This window comes from Lampetra planeri, chromosome 31, assembly GCF_965212315.1.
Source record: "Lampetra planeri chromosome 31, kcLamPlan1.2.h2, whole genome shotgun sequence".
Taxonomy (NCBI): domain Eukaryota; kingdom Metazoa; phylum Chordata; class Hyperoartia; order Petromyzontiformes; family Petromyzontidae; genus Lampetra; species Lampetra planeri.
Genome location: NC_136137.1, coordinates 8,058,711 through 8,078,769, shown reverse-complemented (window position 1 = coordinate 8,078,769; position 20,059 = coordinate 8,058,711). Strand labels below are relative to the sequence as shown.

The following is a 20,059-nucleotide window of genomic DNA, read 5'->3' as shown; positions in this document are numbered from 1 at the left end:
GCGGGAGAGCCGGGCGGGGAGAGCGGGGGCGGGAGAGCCGGGAGGGAGAGCCGGGCGGGAGAGCCGGGCGGGAGAGCGGGGCGGGAGAGCGGGGCGGGAGAGCGGGGCGGGAGAGCGGGGCGGGAGAGCCGGGGCGGGAGAGGCGGGGCGGGGAGAGCGGGGCGGGAGAGCGGGGCGGGAGAGCCGGGCGGGAGAGCGGGGCGGGGAGAGCGGGGCGGGAGAGCGGGGCGGGAGAGCGGGGCGGGGAGCGGCGGGGCGGGAGAGCGGGGCGGGAGAGCGCGGGGCGGGAGAGCGGGGGCGGGAGAGCGGGCGGGAGAGCGGGCGGAGAGCGGGGCGGGAGAGCGGGGCGGGGAGAGCGGGGCGGGAGAGCGGGGCGGGAGAGCGGGGCGGGAGAGCGGGGCGGGAGAGCGGGGCGGGAGAGCGGGCGGGAGAGCGGGCGGGAGAGCCGGGGCGGGAGAGCCGGGCGGGCGGGAGAGCGGGGCGGGAGAGCGGGGCGGGAGAGCGGGGCGGGGAGAGCCGGGCGGGCGAGCGGGGCGGGAGAGCGGGGCGGGAGAGCGGGGCGGGCGGGAGAGCCGGGGCGGGGAGCGCGGGGCGCGGGAGAGCGGGCGGGAGAGCCGGCGGGAGAGCCGGGGCGGGAGAGCGGGGCGGGAGAGCGGGGCGGGAGAGCGGGCGGGAGAGCGGGGCGGAGAGCCGGGCGGGAGAGCGGGCGGGAGAGCGGGGCGGGAGAGCGGGGCGGGAGAGCGGGCGGGAGAGCGGGCGGGAGAGGCGGGCCGGGCGGGAGAGCGGGGCGGGAGAGCGGGGCGGGAGAGCGGGGCGGGGAGAGCGGGGCGGGAGAGCGGGGCGGGAGAGCGGGGCGGGAGAGCCGGGCGGGAGAGCGGGGCGGGAGAGCCGGCGGGAGCGGCGGAGAGCGGGCGGGAGAGCCGGGGCGGGAGAGCGGGGCGGGAGAGCGGGCGGGAGAGCCGGGGCGGGAGAGCGCGGGCGGGAGAGCCGGGCGGGAGAGCGGGCGGAAGCGGGGGCGGGAGAGCCGGGGCGGCGGAGAGCGGCGGGAGAGCGGGCGGGAGAGCGGGGCGGGAGAGCGGCCGGGCGGGAGAGCGGGCGGGAGAGCCGGGGCGGGAGAGCGGGCGGGAGAGCGGGGCGGGAGAGCCGGGCGGGAGAGCCGGGCGGGAGAGCCGGGGCGGGAGAGCCGGGCGGGAGAGCGGGCGGGAGAGCGGGGCGGGAGAGCGGGGCGGGAGAGCGGGGCGGAGAGCGGCGGAGAGCGGGGCGGGAGAGCGGGGCGGGAGAGCGGGCGGGAGAGCGGGGCGGGAGAGCCGGGCGGGAGAGCCGGGCGGGAGAGCGGGGCGGGAGAGCCGGGCGGGAGAGCGGGCGGGGAGAGCGGGGCGGGAGAGCTGGGCGGGAGAGCAGGGCGGGAGAGCGGGGCGGGAGAGCGGGGCGGGAGAGCCGGGCGGGAGAGCGGGGCGGGAGAGCCGGGCGGGAGAGCGGGGTGGGAAAGCGGGGCGGGAGAGCGGGGCGGGAGAGCGGGGCGGGAGAGCGGGGCTGGAGAGCCGGACGGGAGAGCCGGGCGGGAGAGCGGGGCGGGAGAGCCGGGCGGGAGAGCCGGGCGGGAGAGCGGGGTGGGAGAGCCGGGCGGGAGAGCGGGGCGGGAGAGCGGGGCGGGAGAGCGGGGCGGGAGAGCCGGGCGGGAGAGCGGGGCGGGAGAGCCGGGCGGGCGAGCGGGGCGGGAGAGCCGGGCGGGAGAGCCGGGCGGGAGAGCCGGGCGGGAGAGCGGGGCGGGAGAGCGGGGCGGGAGAGCGGGGCGGGAGAGCGGGGCGGGAGAGCCGGGCGGGAGAGCGGGGCGGGAGAGCCGGGCGGGAGAGCCGGGCGGGAGAGCGGGGCGGGAGAGCGGGGCGGGAGAGCGGGGCGGGAGAGCGGGGCGGGAGAGCGGGGCGGGAGAGCTGGGCGGGAGAGCGGGGCGGGAGAGCGGGCGGGAGAGCCGGGCGGGAGAGCGGGGCGGGAGAGCCGGGCGGGAGAGCCGGGCGGGAGAGCGGGGCGGGAGAGCCGGGCGGGAGAGCGGGGCGGGAGAGCGGGGCGGGAGAGCGGGGCGCGAGAGCGGGGCGGGAGAGCCGGGCGGGAGAGCTGGGCGGGAGAGCGGGGCGGGAGAGCCGGGCGGGAGAGCGGGGCGGGAGAGCGGGGCGGTAGAGCCGGGCGGGAGAGCGTGGCGAGAGAGCGGGGCGGGAGAGCGGGCGGGAGAGCGGGGCGGGAGAGCGGGGCGGGAGAGCCGGGCGGGAGAGCCGGGCGGTGTAACAAGGGTTCATTTCGGGACGGGCGAGGCGTGTAATGAAGGGCCAGGTTACCGTGACGTTACACGCCACTGCCTGCCTGTTATTGGCCTCAGACCTATCTGCCCTCCATTTCCTGGCCGCTTCCACCTCACCCCACCCTCTCCCCCGCCCGCCCGCCCGCCCAAGGCCGCTTCCCTTCTCCTCTGCTGGGCCACACTCCCTGCTGCTTGCCCCCCCCCCACCCCCTGCACCCCCCGCCCACCTCCTCCGCCTCCTGTCCCACCGCCGCGTCTTCTGCTCTGAGTCTTAATAACCCTGAGCCCCAGCGGCCACATTCAAATGCCGAACGTGTGCGCACTTGAGGTGTGCACTCGGCTGCAAAAACTTGTGAACGGCTGCGCATGTCGAAAGGTGGCGTGTGCTGGCGATGCAGTTTCAACTTAAGAAGCAACGTCTGAATGCGACGGCGACTCCAAGACGCTTCGCAAAGCGTCGCTTCGGATGGAGTGGCAAAGCATTCATTGCTCAAGACGACGTCACAGCGAAACGCAAAACGTCGCCCGTCTAATCGCCGCTAGATTTGGCCAGGAGAATGGTTCTTCAGCTCGCCGGCGAGTGAGCTTGCCTTCTGCTCGTGTGCCAGGGGTATGGCACCTCCTGCACGCCTACGGGAAAGGAGTCTCTCGTAACATCTGTGCGGTGATCCACCATCCCTCCCTGCTGCCTCAGCACAGTGCTGGATTACAGGCAGCCACGTGCAGTGTAACCACCATCGCCAAAAAATAGCAATGAGATTACGAATGCAGTGGAGATACAAAAGCATTCCACATATAACAGCATTTGCTCAACTTATTTAGAACTTTTGGCGATGTGGCGTAGATAATTTGGACGCGTATCTTGAATTACCGAGGTTTGCCTGTGGGCTTAGAAACTCTGAGTTGACGAGAGTGGCATGATAAATGCACTTATAAGATAATCAGTATCTCATGAGTGCCAATTCATTAGCATGGCACAGCTTAATAAGTCCCCTGAAGCCGCCGGGCCATCTCGATCCAGCACATTTCAGAATGGTATTTACGAATTGGTAAATAATTATTTTCCAAGTTTTATTTCGGGCGATGTAGGTACGTTACTCTGCACCCCCCATTCCCCCTGCCGACCACAACCTTCCCCCTCCACCACCACCTGCCCCAGATGTCTTGTCCTCCTGCTCCTTTGACGGTCGTCACGGCAACAGCGGTGATCGTCCGTGGACCTTTCGAGCGCCGTGGCCTCTTTATGCACCGGTGGCGCATTCGCAAAGGTTAATTAATGTCCTGGGGACGGATTGGCTTCCACCTCAGCTGTTTCAGCCGAGACAATGCAGGTGGGTGGGTTACGCTCACTGGCAACCCCAATTATTGCCGCATGACTTCAACGAAACTTGCCAGGCTCCGGCTCCCTCCGTGCCACTGAGCTTCTTGTGAAGCCATTGGTCCGAAAAAATGTCTCATCGGTACCACCTGGGATGGCAAACGATAACAATGATTTGTTGGAGTTGTTTTACCTCTCAATTGGCCAACGCAAGGTGGCTGTGGTAGGTATCATAGTATATTGGAAAACAATTGTCGCTGGCTGGCTCGGACAGACGGATGGACGGTCACGTCCAAAGGACGTGCACATTGCTGGTTTCTTAGAAAAGAAAAGTAACTCAAGAAGGGAACCAGAGTATGTTCGACAGAGGACACTATCTCAGAGCAAAAAATCTACGTCGTGTGAAAGGTCTACGGAACGCGAAAATAAATATAAAGCACGTCTTCAAAACAAACAGTATGACAGTAACACTCATTGATAATTACAAATAATGTTGCGCAATGGTATTCGCGCCATTCTTACAGCGCAAGTCTATTGCGAAGGCGCTGGGTTTCAGTAGGTGGGAGGGGGGCATGTTGCTCTATGTAATCCTCCTTGAGGACTTTGAAGGCAATTTTTCAAATTCTGAAAATGTGGGCCGCGCCGCCAGGCACAGAATAGCCAAAATCGAATGATATCGCGGGTGCCTCGAACGCCCACTGTGAAGCACACGTATTTCATGGTGAATGCACACAATGCAGCAATACCCAGGCGCGGCCAGCCGGATTCCAACCACGAACCTCTGCAGCAAGCGCCAAACACGCTACCGCTGGGCCAGGTCATTCATTCATTCATCGCGCATAGTCGGTTGAAGGACTCTTTGGCGCCAAACGCGTGACCCTCTTGCGACGAAATTCGCATAAACTGCCTCTCGAGTGATTTGTTTGATTCCGCGTGTCATGATGTATGGGCCAGGTCACTGCCCCATATATCTATCTATCTATCGCACACGTTGTGCCCATGGTAGACACTGGCGTCGCTATTTCATGCGTCTCGAACAGTGGACACTGCCCATGCAGAATACTGATCGTGCTGGATATTCGAAGCATTTGCAACCCGTGGTGGTAACCTTTTAACTTTTACACCGGCATTGTATAAAAAAAATTAAGCATTACGCATACAGTACAATTAAACACCGAACATGCATTCTGCGGTCAGATTCCGAGACGGCACAAAAGTCGCCTAATCGCATGTAATCCAGCGTTTAGCCGAACATGCTGTTCTCGAGAAAGATTTAGCGTGGCATATTAAGCCGCGATGATATGGTGCCATTGGCACAGTACGCTGTGCTACGCTACCACGGTAAATATTGAGCTCTGTCGGCGACAGAAGACTTCCAACGCAAGGCCCCCAATGTATTCGTTACACCGGGCATAATTTCATATCCAGTTTGCATTAACGGAAGCGTCCTTTTCAAAGCGAGCTCGGAAATGAAGACGAAGTGTGTCTGAATGTTGACACGAGCTTTTGAAGTCTCCCAGGAGCGAGAGAGCGAGCATTGTGTCAAACGCTCCCCGAGTGATGTCGCCAAGCTGTCCCTTCGGGATGATTTTCGTCGCTTCAGTTCCCGTGCGCCTGTTTCGGCTGCTACCGCTACATACCCTCGCTATTGCCACCCACCTTTCATTACCAATAATGCGTCGGGAGACCCAAAACTATCGTTACGAACGGCAATCCTCGAATGCGTTTAATACTCAGTGTCTGCAATGTTTTGATTTATACGATGTAACCCCAATATCCTCCGCGGGTCACACTTGTAAAACAGCTGACGGGTGAATGTTACTTACCCACGTCAACAAATAAACGACAACAACCTCTACGTCCGGACGAAGCTACCAATCCAAATACGGCAGAGAGAATAATAATCCTATAAACGTAATCCGAGTCAAACCACCTTGTCTCACTGACCTAACAAATCGAGTTGCCATTTAATAAAAGCTCTAAGTGCGGTTTAAGGGATTCAGGGGGCATTGCAGCAGCAGCAGCTGTGAACGCCAACCACGCAAGGCCTCTCCCTCCACCCATGTCTTCCCCGCTGCGGTGCCCGGCTCGCTCTCTCTCATCTTCCTCCCTTTCGCAGTTGTGGGGCCGTCATCTGATGGCCGATCGCACACCCACTCCCCCATCGCTGGTTAAAGCGGCGGGCCAAGTGGTAAACAGTCGGAGGGGATGGGCTCATCTCAAATGAGATTTCCTCCGCTCATCGATGTGTTTTTTTTTTATCACGCTCCCGTAAGCCGGTCACATTTTCCACAAAGCAATCTCCGAGTTCTGCCTGTAATGGGCCGTCCCGCCCGTGCCCTCCCTCCGCTGCGACTGGAAACCTTTTTTTCCCCTTCCTGCTGTGGAGGCTGCGGAGAAACGCTCCGCATCCCGACGGCGGAGGTCACCACTCGGGGTCGCGTGTAAACGCAGCCACGCACGCCACGGCACGCGGGCGGCTGCAATGCGCCCGACGTCTCTCCGGACACAAAGCACCGTTTAGAGACGTATTGCTGCTGCTGCTGCTGTTCGAGCAGCGGGGGTTGTTGTTTACGTCATTGAGGGGATGCGTTCGCGAAGCTATCCCAACGGGTTAATTACGTGCTGCTAAGCGCGTTGCGCCGGACCGCTGCCCTGGTGTGATGGGCGAGGCAGTTGGAAACGACGGCGCAGAGGTTTTCTATGAATCCCCACCACACCTCGGCTAACTCTGTCCACCCAGTCGATTGGCAGCGTCTCGTGTGTGGTGGGGTAAAGCGTGGGAGTTCGCACCTCTTGCGAGACGTCTAGCCAGTGTTGACGGGTAGGCCCAATTCCGCCGAGAGCTGCTCTCTAGAACAGCCCCCAAGAGGAAGCCCCTTTGCCAGCAGCGGTGTGACCGAGCAATCGCACCACTGGTGGTGAATGATACCTGGAACCTCTCCTTGGTCTCCCCGAGGTTGCACTGCGCCCCCAACGAGTGCCTCCTTGACGGTGTGTGAACATCAGCACCGTTGAGACAAAGACGGCCAGGCATGGTCCTGCCTCGCCAGCCCCATCGTGTGGCAATGCCGGCCTTAATAGGTGCTCGCAAACAGCACTTTCCCCAACAAGTCATTACGTGTGTGTGCATTCACACGTACGTTAAGCACGAGCACTTGAACACACAGACGCACACCAACACCAACACGCCGTCTCACGCTGACACGAGTCAATCCCACGTTATGCATAAGCACCACCCAGTGGTATGACACGTTATGGGGCCCCTCAATATTTTCCCTCATGCTGCTGTTGCTGCTGCTGCACATGCAAGGCACCGAGGGACAATGATGAACAAGAATCCGAGTGACGTCGCAAGAACAAAGTTGGCACGGCGGAGATCGGAGGTCGCGTTTCTGCCAGGCGACCCGATCTATTAACTGCCTAAATCACAGAAGCCATCGCGCCTGGTCTCAAAAGCGCACCCAGCTTGGCACAAGCAGTGCGGCGGGACGCTTCCTCGATGCCGGCGGCAGTCACGGTCAACGCCGCGAGGTCACCAGGGCCGGCGCCCGACGATGGCGTGGCCGCCAACGTCGCACGGATCCCACGCGTCACCTCCCAGTGGCCACCCCCCGGCAGCGTCCACACACCCGTCCGCCTCCACGTCCTCCCGTCGGTCGCCCGCCTCCGGGTGCCACTCGGGACGCCCGTCGTTGGCGCCCCCCCCCTTCACCCAGTGCCGGATTATCTCAGTGGCACAAGTAGCTACATGTGCAGTAGCTACGGGCCCCCGCACTCTCAAGGGCCCCGCGCTAAATGCTTTCAAGCTATCAATTCGGGATCAGTGATTGTGCACTTGCTCTATTACTATAGTACTATACCGCCTTCAGCTTTTATGAACGACTGGGTTTTTAAGGTTAGCGATTTTTCGTATTATCTGGCTGTATAGCAAATGAAAAAATACAATTACTTTTTTATGCACCTAAAATTTTCATGTTTTAATATTTAGTTTTTATTTATTTAGGGCTCCTTTATAACACATGCTACAGGCCCCGCACTAGCTTAATCCGGCACTGCCATCACCCCTACCCCCTCTCATCACCCGGCGCCGTTTCTCGATCGATACCCCGACGAGATAACGGTGGTGGTGGGCGCGGGTTGGGGACGCGCTCGAAACGCCACTCCCATTATCTCTCCCCTCGCTCGGCCCAAACAGGCGCTCGCTAACGGGCCCAAGATTAGCCGTCGCAACGGCCCAATGGGCGAGTGGGCTGCCCGCGTGTGGCCGTGCATGAAGCGTTCTGGGGGGGGGGGGGGGGGGCGGTGTGTGCGATTGCGCGCGTCACCTGTCTGGGCAGCCAGGCCTCCGACGCTTCGCGGTATCTCTGCGGAGGCAACAAAGGGTGGGGGTGTTGGGGGAGGGTTGGCAGATGCGGGGGTGGCAGAGTGAACATGCTAAGAATAATAATTAAATAATAATCGCACAATTCTTTTGTTCATTATCAAGATTAAGATAATACTAATTACAGCTTATACAGCGCCCGTACATCCATTCTCAAGGTGCTTTACATGGGGGGGGGGGGGTTTGGGTAAGAAGTAGTTTCAAGTCAAAACATAAAATGACTTATGAAAGGGAAATGTCTTTAGGTGGAGAGAATTGAAGATCCCAACTGACCCGGACTCCCTGGCAGCCTTTGGCAGAAAGTTCCACAGTCCATGTGCTGTGTGTGCGTGTGTGTGGGGAGCGACTGTTGATCTGGACACGGTCCCGTCAGTGAGATAGGCGAGGCTGCGTTGCCTTGAGTCATGTAGCACTCATGCCCAGCCGCCGCATGCCCAAGCAGCTTCTGTTTGGCCGGATAGAGGGTGCTAAATGGGACACGGCACAAGCTGGAGAGGATATGGGCTGATGCCGATACACGAGGACGTGGAGCTGAGTGGGCTTGCCGACGGAGTGTCAAGATCGGCATCTGTGGGGCAGGCTCTTGAAGGACCGCTCCTGGGGAGTTGGAGGCATTTGACCTCCAGCAACAATGGAGGGCAGAGGAGCGATCCTCACACAACAATGAGCAGAGCGTCGGGCGGCTAAAACGCAAGCAAAAGTTGGCACAGTGGGGAGCACAGAGGGTGAATCTGACAATTATGTTAGTCAGTCAACCCATGGCACTTGGGTCTGTCCCGTGACCTCTTGCCAGCGAGGCTTCCTCACTTCTTGTGGCCTCAAAGTGCACCTAGCTTGGCACAAGTGCTTATTGTTGTTGTTTGCAAGTGTGTACCTCGCTGCATGCCCCAGTGGTGGCTTCGCACACGGTGAGCACCGATAGGTTCTGCCTCCGGTTGACCCACGTGACGGCCACCTGGGTTCCCGTCACCCAGCGCACCATCGTGAAGTAGTGCTCCCTGTGATCAACAAAGTCAAGACAAAGATCCCCCGTATAGCCATTAACAGACTTTCAGGGCAAGTACTGTTAGTGAGCACCTATGAGGGCAGGCACAGCACACAAGGGGGTGGGTGGCCAACACCACGCCTGGCCTCCTTTGTCTCCCTTGTGGCGATGTTTTCACACCGTGCCAGGTACTCATTTGAGGCTGAGTCGATCGAGGGGAGGCCCAGGACCGGTTCAGATAATCGTCACTGGTGTTGACCATGAGTGGGAATTGAACCCGGGTCTCCAGGTTCATAGCATGGCACGATAACCACTCCCCTACTACTCCCCTACTTCTGCCCTTCCTCTGCCCTGTCTCTGCCCCACCTCTGCCCTTCCTCTGCCCTGTCTCTGCCCCACCTCTGCCCCACCTCTGCCGTACCTCTGCCCTTCCTCTGCCCTTCCTCTGCCCTTCCTCTGCCCCACCTCTGCCCTTCCTCTTCCCTGTCTCTGCCCCACCTCTCCCCTGCCCCTGCCTCGCCGCTGGTCCTCTCGTCTCACCAGAGCTACCTCGCCTTGAACGCCGCTGGCTATCGGCGGTGGCCGCATGGCGCCGTGTGTGCGTTTACTCGCCGGTAGCGCAGCATCTCGGGGGGCAGCAACTCGACGATGTGCTCCACTGGCAGCCCGAAGAGGTTGATGATGAAGAGGCGGGCGGTGGGGTTGGTCTGCCCGGCCTGGATGTGAGTGATCAAGGGAAGGCAGCGGAGGGGAGAAGACATCAGGAGAGCGAACGGTCAGCGGTCGCCACTTTAATTCAATTCCATCTCCTGGTGCAGGAGTACAGTATAAGTATTTCCTCCTGGTTAATGTAGAAGAGTAGGCCAAACACCCTCTGAAACGAGATCTCTAAAGATCCTTCTAACGGAGGCTCATTATGCCAGCAGTGGCGTGAGCAAGTAATCGTAGGGCTGCACCTTTACCTTTATATACAGAACGTCGGATAAGGATTAAGTAGACCACGCAGCGACCGTTTGCGTGAGTAAGGATACCCAAAACGGATTGAGTAGACCACACAGAGACCGTTTGCGTGAGTAAGGATACCCAAAACGGATTGATCAGACCACACAGAGACCGTTTGCATGAGTGAGGATACCCAAAACGGATTGAGTAGACCATCCATGTCAGGGATGTTCCCTGCAAAAGCCCACTTTACTTTTCTCACCGGTCAGTGTCAATGTCTCTGACTTTGTGTCCGTCCTCTAATCCGCGCGTTCCTCTCTCCGCGTCAATGTGATTATACGCGCGTAACCTCTCCACGCTTCTCCGCGACGAACTAACACCTTGCGGAAATTACATTGTGCAACGGAGTTGAATGGAGATGTCACAGCGTGGGTACGCACGTCAAATCCTATCGAAAACACGCGATGTCAATTCACAACTAAAAATACCCATCTTCTTGGTTCTTTCGGTAAAGTCACGTAGAAGGGAAACAAAAAAATAATAAAAATAAAACATAATAAAATACATGATTTCCCTTCTACGTGACTTTACCGAAAGAACCAAGAAGATGAATCCCTGCAGTCACGAAAGCTTTAAATCGAAAAAAAAAATACTCATTTGAAACAGAGCGCCAATTAAATCGAATCGAAGATGGTAGAAACACAATCAGAATCAATTGCGCTCAAGCTCTACAAAGTAACGAGCTGATCGTAGAAGGACGAGTTGTGATGGGGCGAAGGACTCCAGGTGATTCCAGCTCGTTGAACGGCCTGGGTTTGACCCCCGGACAGTCCGGGAGTTTGCGTCTGTGTTTGGGTGCCAGAGGCAATGGCGGAGCCAGGATTTTCAGGTAGGGGGGCAACCCCTCCAGCAATGAAAAATGATAGAGGAGTTGTTAGTAAGTAAGGACTTGTCCCTTGCTTTTTATTCGACGCGTGTGCGGCGTTGGCGCAGCCGTCGATCGAGGGTCGAATTCGAACCGCGTTGTGTGATCGGCATCGTGCTCGCTGAAGGTGAATGCCTTCAGGGAAGTCGTGTCCTGTATACGCAACTGCGCACAATTCTGAGTCACTTATAACTGCTTTGCCGTTACTTATTGCTAATTATGGACTCAGACTATTGTCCTATCGTCTCATAGAGTCCCTGGCACGTAATAATATGCTACACAGTGGCAGTGGGGGTCGAAAAATGCCGATTTATTACTAATAAACCCCAATGATCCGACCGAAATTAGGAATTTCGATTGGATCATTGGGGGGGGGGGGGGGGAGCATGTGCCACCCCCCCCACTGGCTCTGCCCGTGGCCGGGAGATGAGTTTTGATAGACGTGGGCAGGAGTTGATTTGTACCGAAATCTGGTTCCCGGCGAAGCTGCGTTGAACTTTATAATAGCAGAGTGCCCCATGTTCCGATCATAGACCCAGTGCAGACTGAGACATCTATCCGAGTTTGGCCTGCAGTGGAAAACGTGGTGACCCTACGTGGCTATGAATCGCAACAATTAATTAAACCGCCAGAGGGACGAATCGTTACCCACTCCATAGTATTGGTTACTTCACTCTAATTTCTTCCCATGATTAATGAGGATGGGGTCGTAGCTAGTGATTATCCATTTTTCTATCAGTATTTTAGTGAGGAAGGGTCAGAAGAATTTGTTGAACGTTAACGATCCCCAAAACCTCTTTGGGTATAATATGCCTGTGCTTCTGGCCTGTCCAGAGCTTGGTTCGAATGCTCAAATGTAATGAAGTGAATTAAAGATTTGTCCATATTTCAAAAGCTGCAATCCCACGAAGGCTCAGAGTTCATAAGGTTGAAGTTTAATGCTACCGATTTATTTACAATTTAATTTACACTTTTAAAAAGTAACAAAAACCCCAACAACTTTGTTTTAACTTGCGTATATCTCAATTTAAAAATATCACCAAAATAACCTCTTAATGTGCCTAATCTCATGTGTTCTCAGAGGCTAAGTGGTGACGAGCCTGGTTGGTCATTGTACCACGGAGACCACGAAACGGAATAGCGGCGTGGCAGGCAAGCATTGCAAGCTGGCCAGGAGATGGCAGGACCGAAATAGATTGAATCCATCCGTGCGGAGCTTTGAGAGTCTATCCGCTTGTTTTCATGGGGGTTTGATCCTGGTGCTGGAGTTTTCTCCCACATGAAGCCAAACACAATAATGCATGGACCTGGTCAAACATCCCAAAAGACGCCTGAACAAAATGTGACTCAGTGAGGCCTTGCTGGGTACATTTAATGAATGTTCCACTTTAAATCGTGCCATGTGTATACATGTTTGATGATTGTCTTGTTTGTTTTTATGCACTGAAATGCCTTTTACTGCACGTGTGCTTTTGAGGTACTCACCTGGGTTACAAGGCTCATGAGCATATTGTGTACAAGTCACATGACGCTCAAAGCTCCACACAGATGGATAAAATCTAATTAACAAAAAACTCGGCAATACCACAAAAAAGACCTCCTAGTGATTTCCATATGCTCTATTTTATTTCATCAATAAAATATGGCCTATATCCATACCTTTCCAAACATGAAACATTACATTTATTGAAAATCAATGTTCCCAACAGCAGTTAGTAATTGCCTTCAATGTTGCCCTCTGTGATGCTTAAACATTATCAACGAATTACAGGATCCTTCAAGGTTCTTTGATCTAGCTTACCGAGCCTCAGACATCAACACTGAACCAAATGAACCATAAACGTGCCTTAGTCTGGCTTAAAAAGCCTTTGGTAATCATGATGAACGCTGAGAAACTAAACTATTCAACTAAAAACTATTTAAGATAATTATTTTTTTACCCTTTTATCTGGCAACAAAACTGACACCTTTTTTACAAGGAGTCATGTTTGCATTGACCACAATACCTGCAGTCGGAATGCAAACAAAAAACACAACCCTGATAATGTATGCACTGTCCTTGAAATTGATTGGTTCACACCCGAGACAGCTTTCCTTAGAGCCTAGTCTCACATGGTGTTGGACCAGATGACGCCAAAAGGCGCACAACTCAAAGACAATGCACCATCAGAGTATGAGAGCTCGGTGTCAGTTTTGTTGCCAGATAAAAGGGTAAAAAAACAATTATCATATTTTGCTACTGGCAAAGGAGGTTCCAATGGGGTAAAAACTACGTAGTTTTTTTTACCAGGTAAGGCAACTGAGTTGCATAGCTCTTTTTCAGAAGCGACCTGGCTATCACAAATGATAGCTCAACGAAGTGGCTGATCGTTTGGAAATGCACAACAGCCAAATACTCTAAACGAATGTTGTGGATTCTTAATGTGGAGGGAAAAACCGGATGTCCCAGAGAAAAATCCACGCCACCACGGGGAGAGAGCCACGCAAACTCCAAATCTACAGCAGCAGCAGGTGTCAAGGATCGGGATCGAACCCACGACCTCCTGTACACCAGGCGAGGTAGTTAACATCTCGCCACCGTGCCCTTGTCTCCTATCAGATTCAGATATTAGCAACAAACCCGGAACAATTCTAGAGGTGTCAAAATCTGACTGCCCGGGCCTCGGGCATTAAGAATGAACAATGAAAATCCTCGTCTCATCGTGATCGTTACCTCAATAACTTTGCATTGGATATTCCTGCAAGTGGCATCCAATTGATCAACTTGCTTATGTAGCTTAATGTTCGCCGTCATCCCTGTATGTATAATTTTCACAGTCAAACATTACGTGAAGTCTCGTGTTTCCTCATTTCAGCTGCAATAAATGTAACCCTGCCTTTATTGAATTATTCTCATTCATGTTCTTGTCGTGTGGCCTGCTGATATCCGTAATACATTTATACGACTCATCGTGTGTGTCCGTAAAATGTTTGAGATCCTCCTTTGAAAATCCTAGGCATCGCTTAATCTGGATCTATGAGCCTCGATAATTTAAGCAACGCAACAAATACTCACACTCTTTGTTTCTTTCGGTAAAGTCACGTAGTTAGAAATAAAATTAAATTAAACAAATCACGACGTTTCGATCGCAACACATTTTCTTTTATTTATAACTACGTGACTTTACCGAAAAAAACAACGAGTATTGATTCCTGCAGTCACTGACAACTTGCAGTTCAGCACACGGCAGATGCCTGAGCAGCGCGACTCACGACCTCCTCTTGATACCAAGATCCAGGGTGGTCATCGTGTATATGCGCCGCTTCTCGGTGGCAGCCCCAAAAGTCTGGAACGCTGTCCCTCTGCACATTCGCAGCATCACCTCAATCGCCTCCTTCAAGAGAGACTTAAAAACTCACCACTACAATCATGCTTTCGAGCGACTCTGAGCTTGGCTCCGCGCCTCTGAGTTGCAGCCGTTACGTCCGCAAATTTGCGCGCGTTAAAAATTGCATTATTATTATTATTAAACCTCCAAATCAAGATTGAATGCAACAAATGTTCGTATTATTACCACGTCATTTCTGGCGACAGATGCTACTAATTAATAAAGGCATTCTCATTTCCACGGTTCCTAAACTGCGAGCAGACGATGAAAATGCGTGCGTACGCGCTGCACGTGAACGGACGTGCACGTGAACACGCGTACGCGCCGTTGGTAATATCGACAGCATGATCAACGTGCGCAGCGTCGATGGTTTATCGGAGCACAGCGGGTCTGTCTGAATGGGTCGTTTGTGTCGGCGGATTCAAGCACGTGTGGCCGCATATTCTTACCGCAACACAAACAGACGCACGTCACAGAACACACATAGAGCTCTCATTTGGCATTTCAGGCTGGGAGGGCGCTGTGCTGTTCGAACAGCTAACAGTGGCATCAGGTACTCTCTTAAGGCTGAGTTGACCTAGATGAGGGCCATAACAGACGCCACTTACCTCTGGTGCTGGCTTTGTCGCCCAGCCACCTGTGCTGTAGATGTCCTGTCAATTCCACGCCTCTGTTCATATTCACTTTAAGATGTTTTCTTGTTCATGTTTTAGTTTTTTGTTTGTTGCGGTTGCACCCGATTCAAGAGCCGAATGGCTCACAGGGCTATACCTAATAAATGAACTTGAACTTGATATTCAAGTCCAAGATTAAGACGCCCCTTTTATCTCCTGCCTTTGGCTGACTGTCTCCTTAAATTCAAGATGAGTCCGTGCAATGACTCTCTGACGCCAGTGCCGGCGGGAGAGCTCTAGATAATTCCTGCCGAGGATGTTTGGTCTTCTCTTCCACGTTGGTCAGATGTCTTGGAATAGGCCGGTCGACTCACTCGTTACCCCACCACACGCGACCTCTGCCAATCCACTGACCGCGGTGCACTAATTTATGCCACTGGGTGGACAGAGATGGGGGTGGTGTGGATTTGTAGAATACTTTCCAACCACTCTTTCAACTTCCACGCCGGGAAGTATAACTGGCCACCTCTGGATTGCAAGTCCAGTGAGCTGCTAACCGTAACATCGGTGGCAGCACCACTTATCATGAAACAGAACGCAACATCACAATTGCATGAGGTATAAGCAACGATGTGAAGAAATTCCACTGTAAACTTTCCAAGCAAAGTGTCGGGTTTGTCTGTAGAATGTGACGTTGTAAGGTGAAACACAGCAGGCAGCGTGAGAATAGAGCCCAAAGTTCATGTGTGTGAATTGCAGCTGGGCCTAGTGACACGCGCCTGCGATCCGGAGCTCAGGATACAAGCACCTGGCGGTTCACGAAAGTTTGTTTCACATTAATTTACCCTCTGCAGTACAGCAAGTAGGCTGCACACGTATTAAAACACTCGTAAATAATCATAGTAATATTATATCAATGAATGAAGAAAGCAGCCACACATCCAGATGAGTCGGCATTCACCGATGTATTTATTGGATAAAAGTGAATTCTAATTAGAATCTGGAAATAGAAGATTCTAGCAAAAAAATGTGTCTCCTTATATAACTGAAATTTCTGTCGTAAAAGAGGTAAATGTATCTCAGCGGCCATTCACCTGCTTAAATAAAGTCTAATGCATTGCGGTGAAATGAAGCCAAGTGCTGCAGCCAGCCGTAATGTAATTTTGGCATAGTGTAATTGTATTGACATATTGTTTGACATAAAGGTCCCCATTATTGGTTTCTGTTATATTCATTTATAATCCTGCGAAGTTGAGCCAGGTCTCCTGAGCAATGGCAGCCATCGCTTCTCAATGAGCTCTCGCGTCGCGTGGTCTTTAATCAAAGGCAGCGGATTGATTTATCGCCCGCTGCTTAAGGTTTCCGCGTTTGCGCCGTACAGCTTCCCAAACACGGGGGTTTGCCACCTTTTCCCCGCGGCATGCCAAAAGCAAGACGTATACATTTTTTTTTCAGTCGGCACTCGGACCAACTTACAAGACTGTGCAGTTCGTTATACTGCGGTGACGTTCGACGCGGCAACGGCGGTACCAGATCTCGGCGCAAATCAATTCCTGCTGCCACCCGAGACACAGATGCCAATTCCCGGACTGTGCGGAGCAAATCCGGACCGCAGGTGGCAACTCTACTGCCTGATGTGTTGTCAGGTGGAATCACGTCTCGCCGGCAACGCACGATGCCTGTGACATTTTCCCTCCACGTGCCGAGAGCTTTCTTTTTAGGAGTCTAATTGAGCCGCTGCCCCGTTCACGTCGATTGTTCAGCGCCGTCCGAGCTACACTGAGCCGCATCAGCCCTGGAGCTCCGCTTGTTTTCCTCGTGACCATGGACTTTGATGGCAAACTTCGTTTTCAACTTTTCATTAAAGAAAAAATAAACCCTTGAACATTATCTCGAGTCTATCATTGTGACAATCGTTGAAAACAATAATAAAGCCACATTCCATCGTGGAAGCATCAACACTAAGTCTAATATGCAAACGATGAATACGTTTTATTGTAAATATTTAATTACTGACTTCAGCGTTCATTACCGGTATTTTTTTTTAAAGCATTGCACGAAAAAAACTGGAATAAATTCGAATCTCTGATCAGAGGAACAAATCAGGTCCTCTGGGAATCAGGGTTCAAGTCTCAGGCCCCAGGGCGAAATGAAATGAGGCTGTCAAGGTGAAGGCAGTTGTGTAATCTCATACTGAAAACTAACCCTGTACGAAAATGATGTGTAACTTCATTCTGTCACGCCCAATTTATTCGGCGTTTTTTTTTTGTAACCCAAAAGAAATTCAGATGTAAGAAGACTCGAAAGTCGTGAGAAATTGCTCCTGGCATCGAGTGTAAAACAAAACAAAAAATCTGTTGGATGTCGCAAAAAAGATAGGAATGGGAAGGTTTCTGTGCCGGTTCGGGAAGGAGAGAATAATTTGAATTACAACAATCTAGAAAAGGATACGGATTGGGCACTTTATCAGAGGTGAAAAACCTAAAGGAGGAAGCTCTAGCAATTAAGGATGTAGGGAAAGAGGCAAAGAGAACATTGAATGAAGACGAAGAAGGCCCAAAGTGGGAGGGGATTTAAGCCAAAGACCTGCCATGGGCCAGAAGATTAAGAATATTGAGCAAGCGTCGTATTATTCAGTGACACCGATCCCCTGGCTCCCTGTTAGTGAAAATCCTGCCACGTGTTCTTACCAACGACAACCTCCCCGTCCACCGAGACCCCGACAGCGCTCCTCACCACCGACTCAAGTCCTGATCCCCCTTCTGGGATCGCGTTGGCGAAACAGACCGCAACGACGCGGGCTTCCAGAATGAACACCTCCTCATTCGAAACCCAAAGATTGTCGCGCAGCTCCTGGCTCTCGCGTTCCTCCGCCTCGAAAGGCACCGGTGGTCAGAGGTCGCAAACGGGTTTTGACTCCTTACCCGTACCCGTACCCGGCCGCACCAGGTTCGCAAACGGGTATCGGGTACCTGATTGCGACCTCTGGGATAAAGCCATGTTGCAGGTGCGGGTGGGTTGATTCTAGGAACTTGAATTGTGAGAAAAGACAAGACGTTGGGAAATGAGTGACAAACGGTGACTCACCAGTTGACTCACGGTCTACCCGTACCCGGCCCCAGCCGCACCAGGGTCGCAAACGGCTACCCGTACCCGTACCCGGCCGGGTATGGGTAGCCCGGTATCGGGTAGGGTATGGGTATCGGGTACCCGGTTGTGACCTCTGCCGGTGGTGTAACCATCAACCGCGTCAGGACATCAACAGCAGGCCGATGTCCACATCTCCTTGATGGATGGGAAATAATTAAAGACACCAGCCACAGTAGTGTGAGCGTGGCCATGCAACCCAAACTATGGGCCACACAGTAAACCACTGGAGTCTGCACCCCTTCAATAGAGGTTGAACAGCAACACTCGACGAACTCCTCTCTCCTGAAGCGCTCCCATCGTGGCTGGCAGACCTCGACTCTCAGCTCGTGCCATACCCAAGAGCATAATTGGCAAAGTTGTCGTGATTGAGGTCGGATAGAACCTTAAAGGATGTCGAGCACTTCAAAATCATCCCCCAATTTTAGAAACGGCTCGGTTGATAGGACTCTAGACAAACGATGCCTTGCTCGAAACACTGAGATGGAAATACTGAGACACTGAGATCGAAACAGAAACTAAGCAATAATGGGTTGGTTTGAGGCTAAATTTTGATAATTTCTTATTATTTAATTTGCCTAAATTCCAGCTCTGAAAATTAAAAATAGTGATTTGGCAATTACATTTTTGTATAGCAAGGCATGTGAAGATAAACTATGCCCCCTTACGTGTAAATAAAATAAATAAAGTCGCCCTGTCATATCTCCATCCACAGGGCGTTCTCTAACACGGGATGATGTGCCGCTCGACTTGGGCTTACACCGCACACATTGACCGTTAACACTACCCTGATAGCAAAATTGGAATCAAATTAGCGATGAATAACACACGCAAAAAAATAAAACACCAATAGCAAGGCATAAAATGCAGAAAAATAGAACAATGAAGCCGACATCCTCCCCACTCTCTCACTCCCACACTCACACGACACTCCGAATTCACATCGCGTAGAGAGAGAGAGAGAGAGAAATAACAATATAAATACATTTCTACATAAATATAACATCACAGGTATCACAGGGGGATGGTACGATCTCCTCAAGCGAATGAAAATGAAAATAAATGTGTCACCAACATTTGAAATTGAATTTACAGGCATGGAGGCTTCTGGGTGCCGCTGGGATTTTAAATAAAAGATACGAAACAGGGAACCGCAGGTGTCCCTGCGAATTCACCGCTCACTCTAATGCCCGGGATCACTACTTACTGACAGACACACACGCAAAAAAGACAAAGATCCCCCATATAGCTTTAACAGACGATTGGGGCAAGTGCTGTCAGCGAGCACCCATGAAAGACAGGCACGGTACACGAGGGGGTGGGTGGCCAGCAGCACGCACGGCCGTCTTTGTCCCCGAGTAGCGATGTTTACAGGTACTCATTTAAGGCGGAGTCGACCTAGGGGAGGCCCAGGACCTGTTTAGAGATGTGTCGCCGGCGTTGGCCGTGAGCGGGAATCGAACTCGAGTGGCCGGTTCGCGAGCGCAGAGCGCTAACCGCCGCGCCATCGTTCCCACACACGTGCGCGCGCACACTCACACGGGCGCGCGCACACGGGTGCACGCGCACGGGTGCACGGGCACGCGCACACACGCGCGGACCCGCAGCGCGCGGCGCAAATCCGCACATCGCCGCGCTGACACATTTGCGGAGGCGCACATTCCCAGACGCATTAGGGCAGAGAGGAAATATATCACGGGGGCACACGTTTACAAAGGCACGTTCACAACGGGGACCAGAGATCCCCCCCCACCGCCCACCACAAGTGAGCCTTCAAATGTCGGGGCGCATGCCGCGAGTGAAATGCCCATTAAAGCCGCTTTGGCACAGGGCGAGGCCCACATTGACGCGTTTGTCGCCAAACTCCGGGGCGCCGCACTGCACGCAGCACAGATTTTCGGTTCAGTTTTCTAAGAGAATGACCGGACCACCCCCACCCCCCTCGCGTAGCCCAACGGTGTTGATGCCACTGCGAGATTCCCAAAGTTTTTTTTACACTCTGAGACCTCCTTTACCAGCGGCCACATATAGTAATAGGTTTTTACCCTTTCAACTGGTACAAAAACTGACACCTTTATACAAG

At 53.8% G+C, this 20,059-nt stretch overlaps 1 protein-coding gene across 1 annotated transcript in view; it reads right to left on the bottom strand.

Moving 5' to 3' along the window:
* LOC144729021 (inactive dipeptidyl peptidase 10-like) overlaps positions 1 to 20,059 on the bottom strand; it is a 378,451-nt gene that overhangs the window by 56,175 nt on the left and 302,217 nt on the right. Inside the window, exons 9-11 of the mRNA XM_078608853.1 lie at positions 9,593 to 9,696; positions 8,870 to 8,993; positions 7,940 to 7,978 (exon numbers count right to left, since the gene is read on the bottom strand). Coding sequence (XP_078464979.1) covers positions 7,940 to 7,978; positions 8,870 to 8,993; positions 9,593 to 9,696 — 267 coding nt within the window. The remainder of the gene's footprint in view (positions 1 to 7,939; positions 7,979 to 8,869; positions 8,994 to 9,592; positions 9,697 to 20,059) is intronic.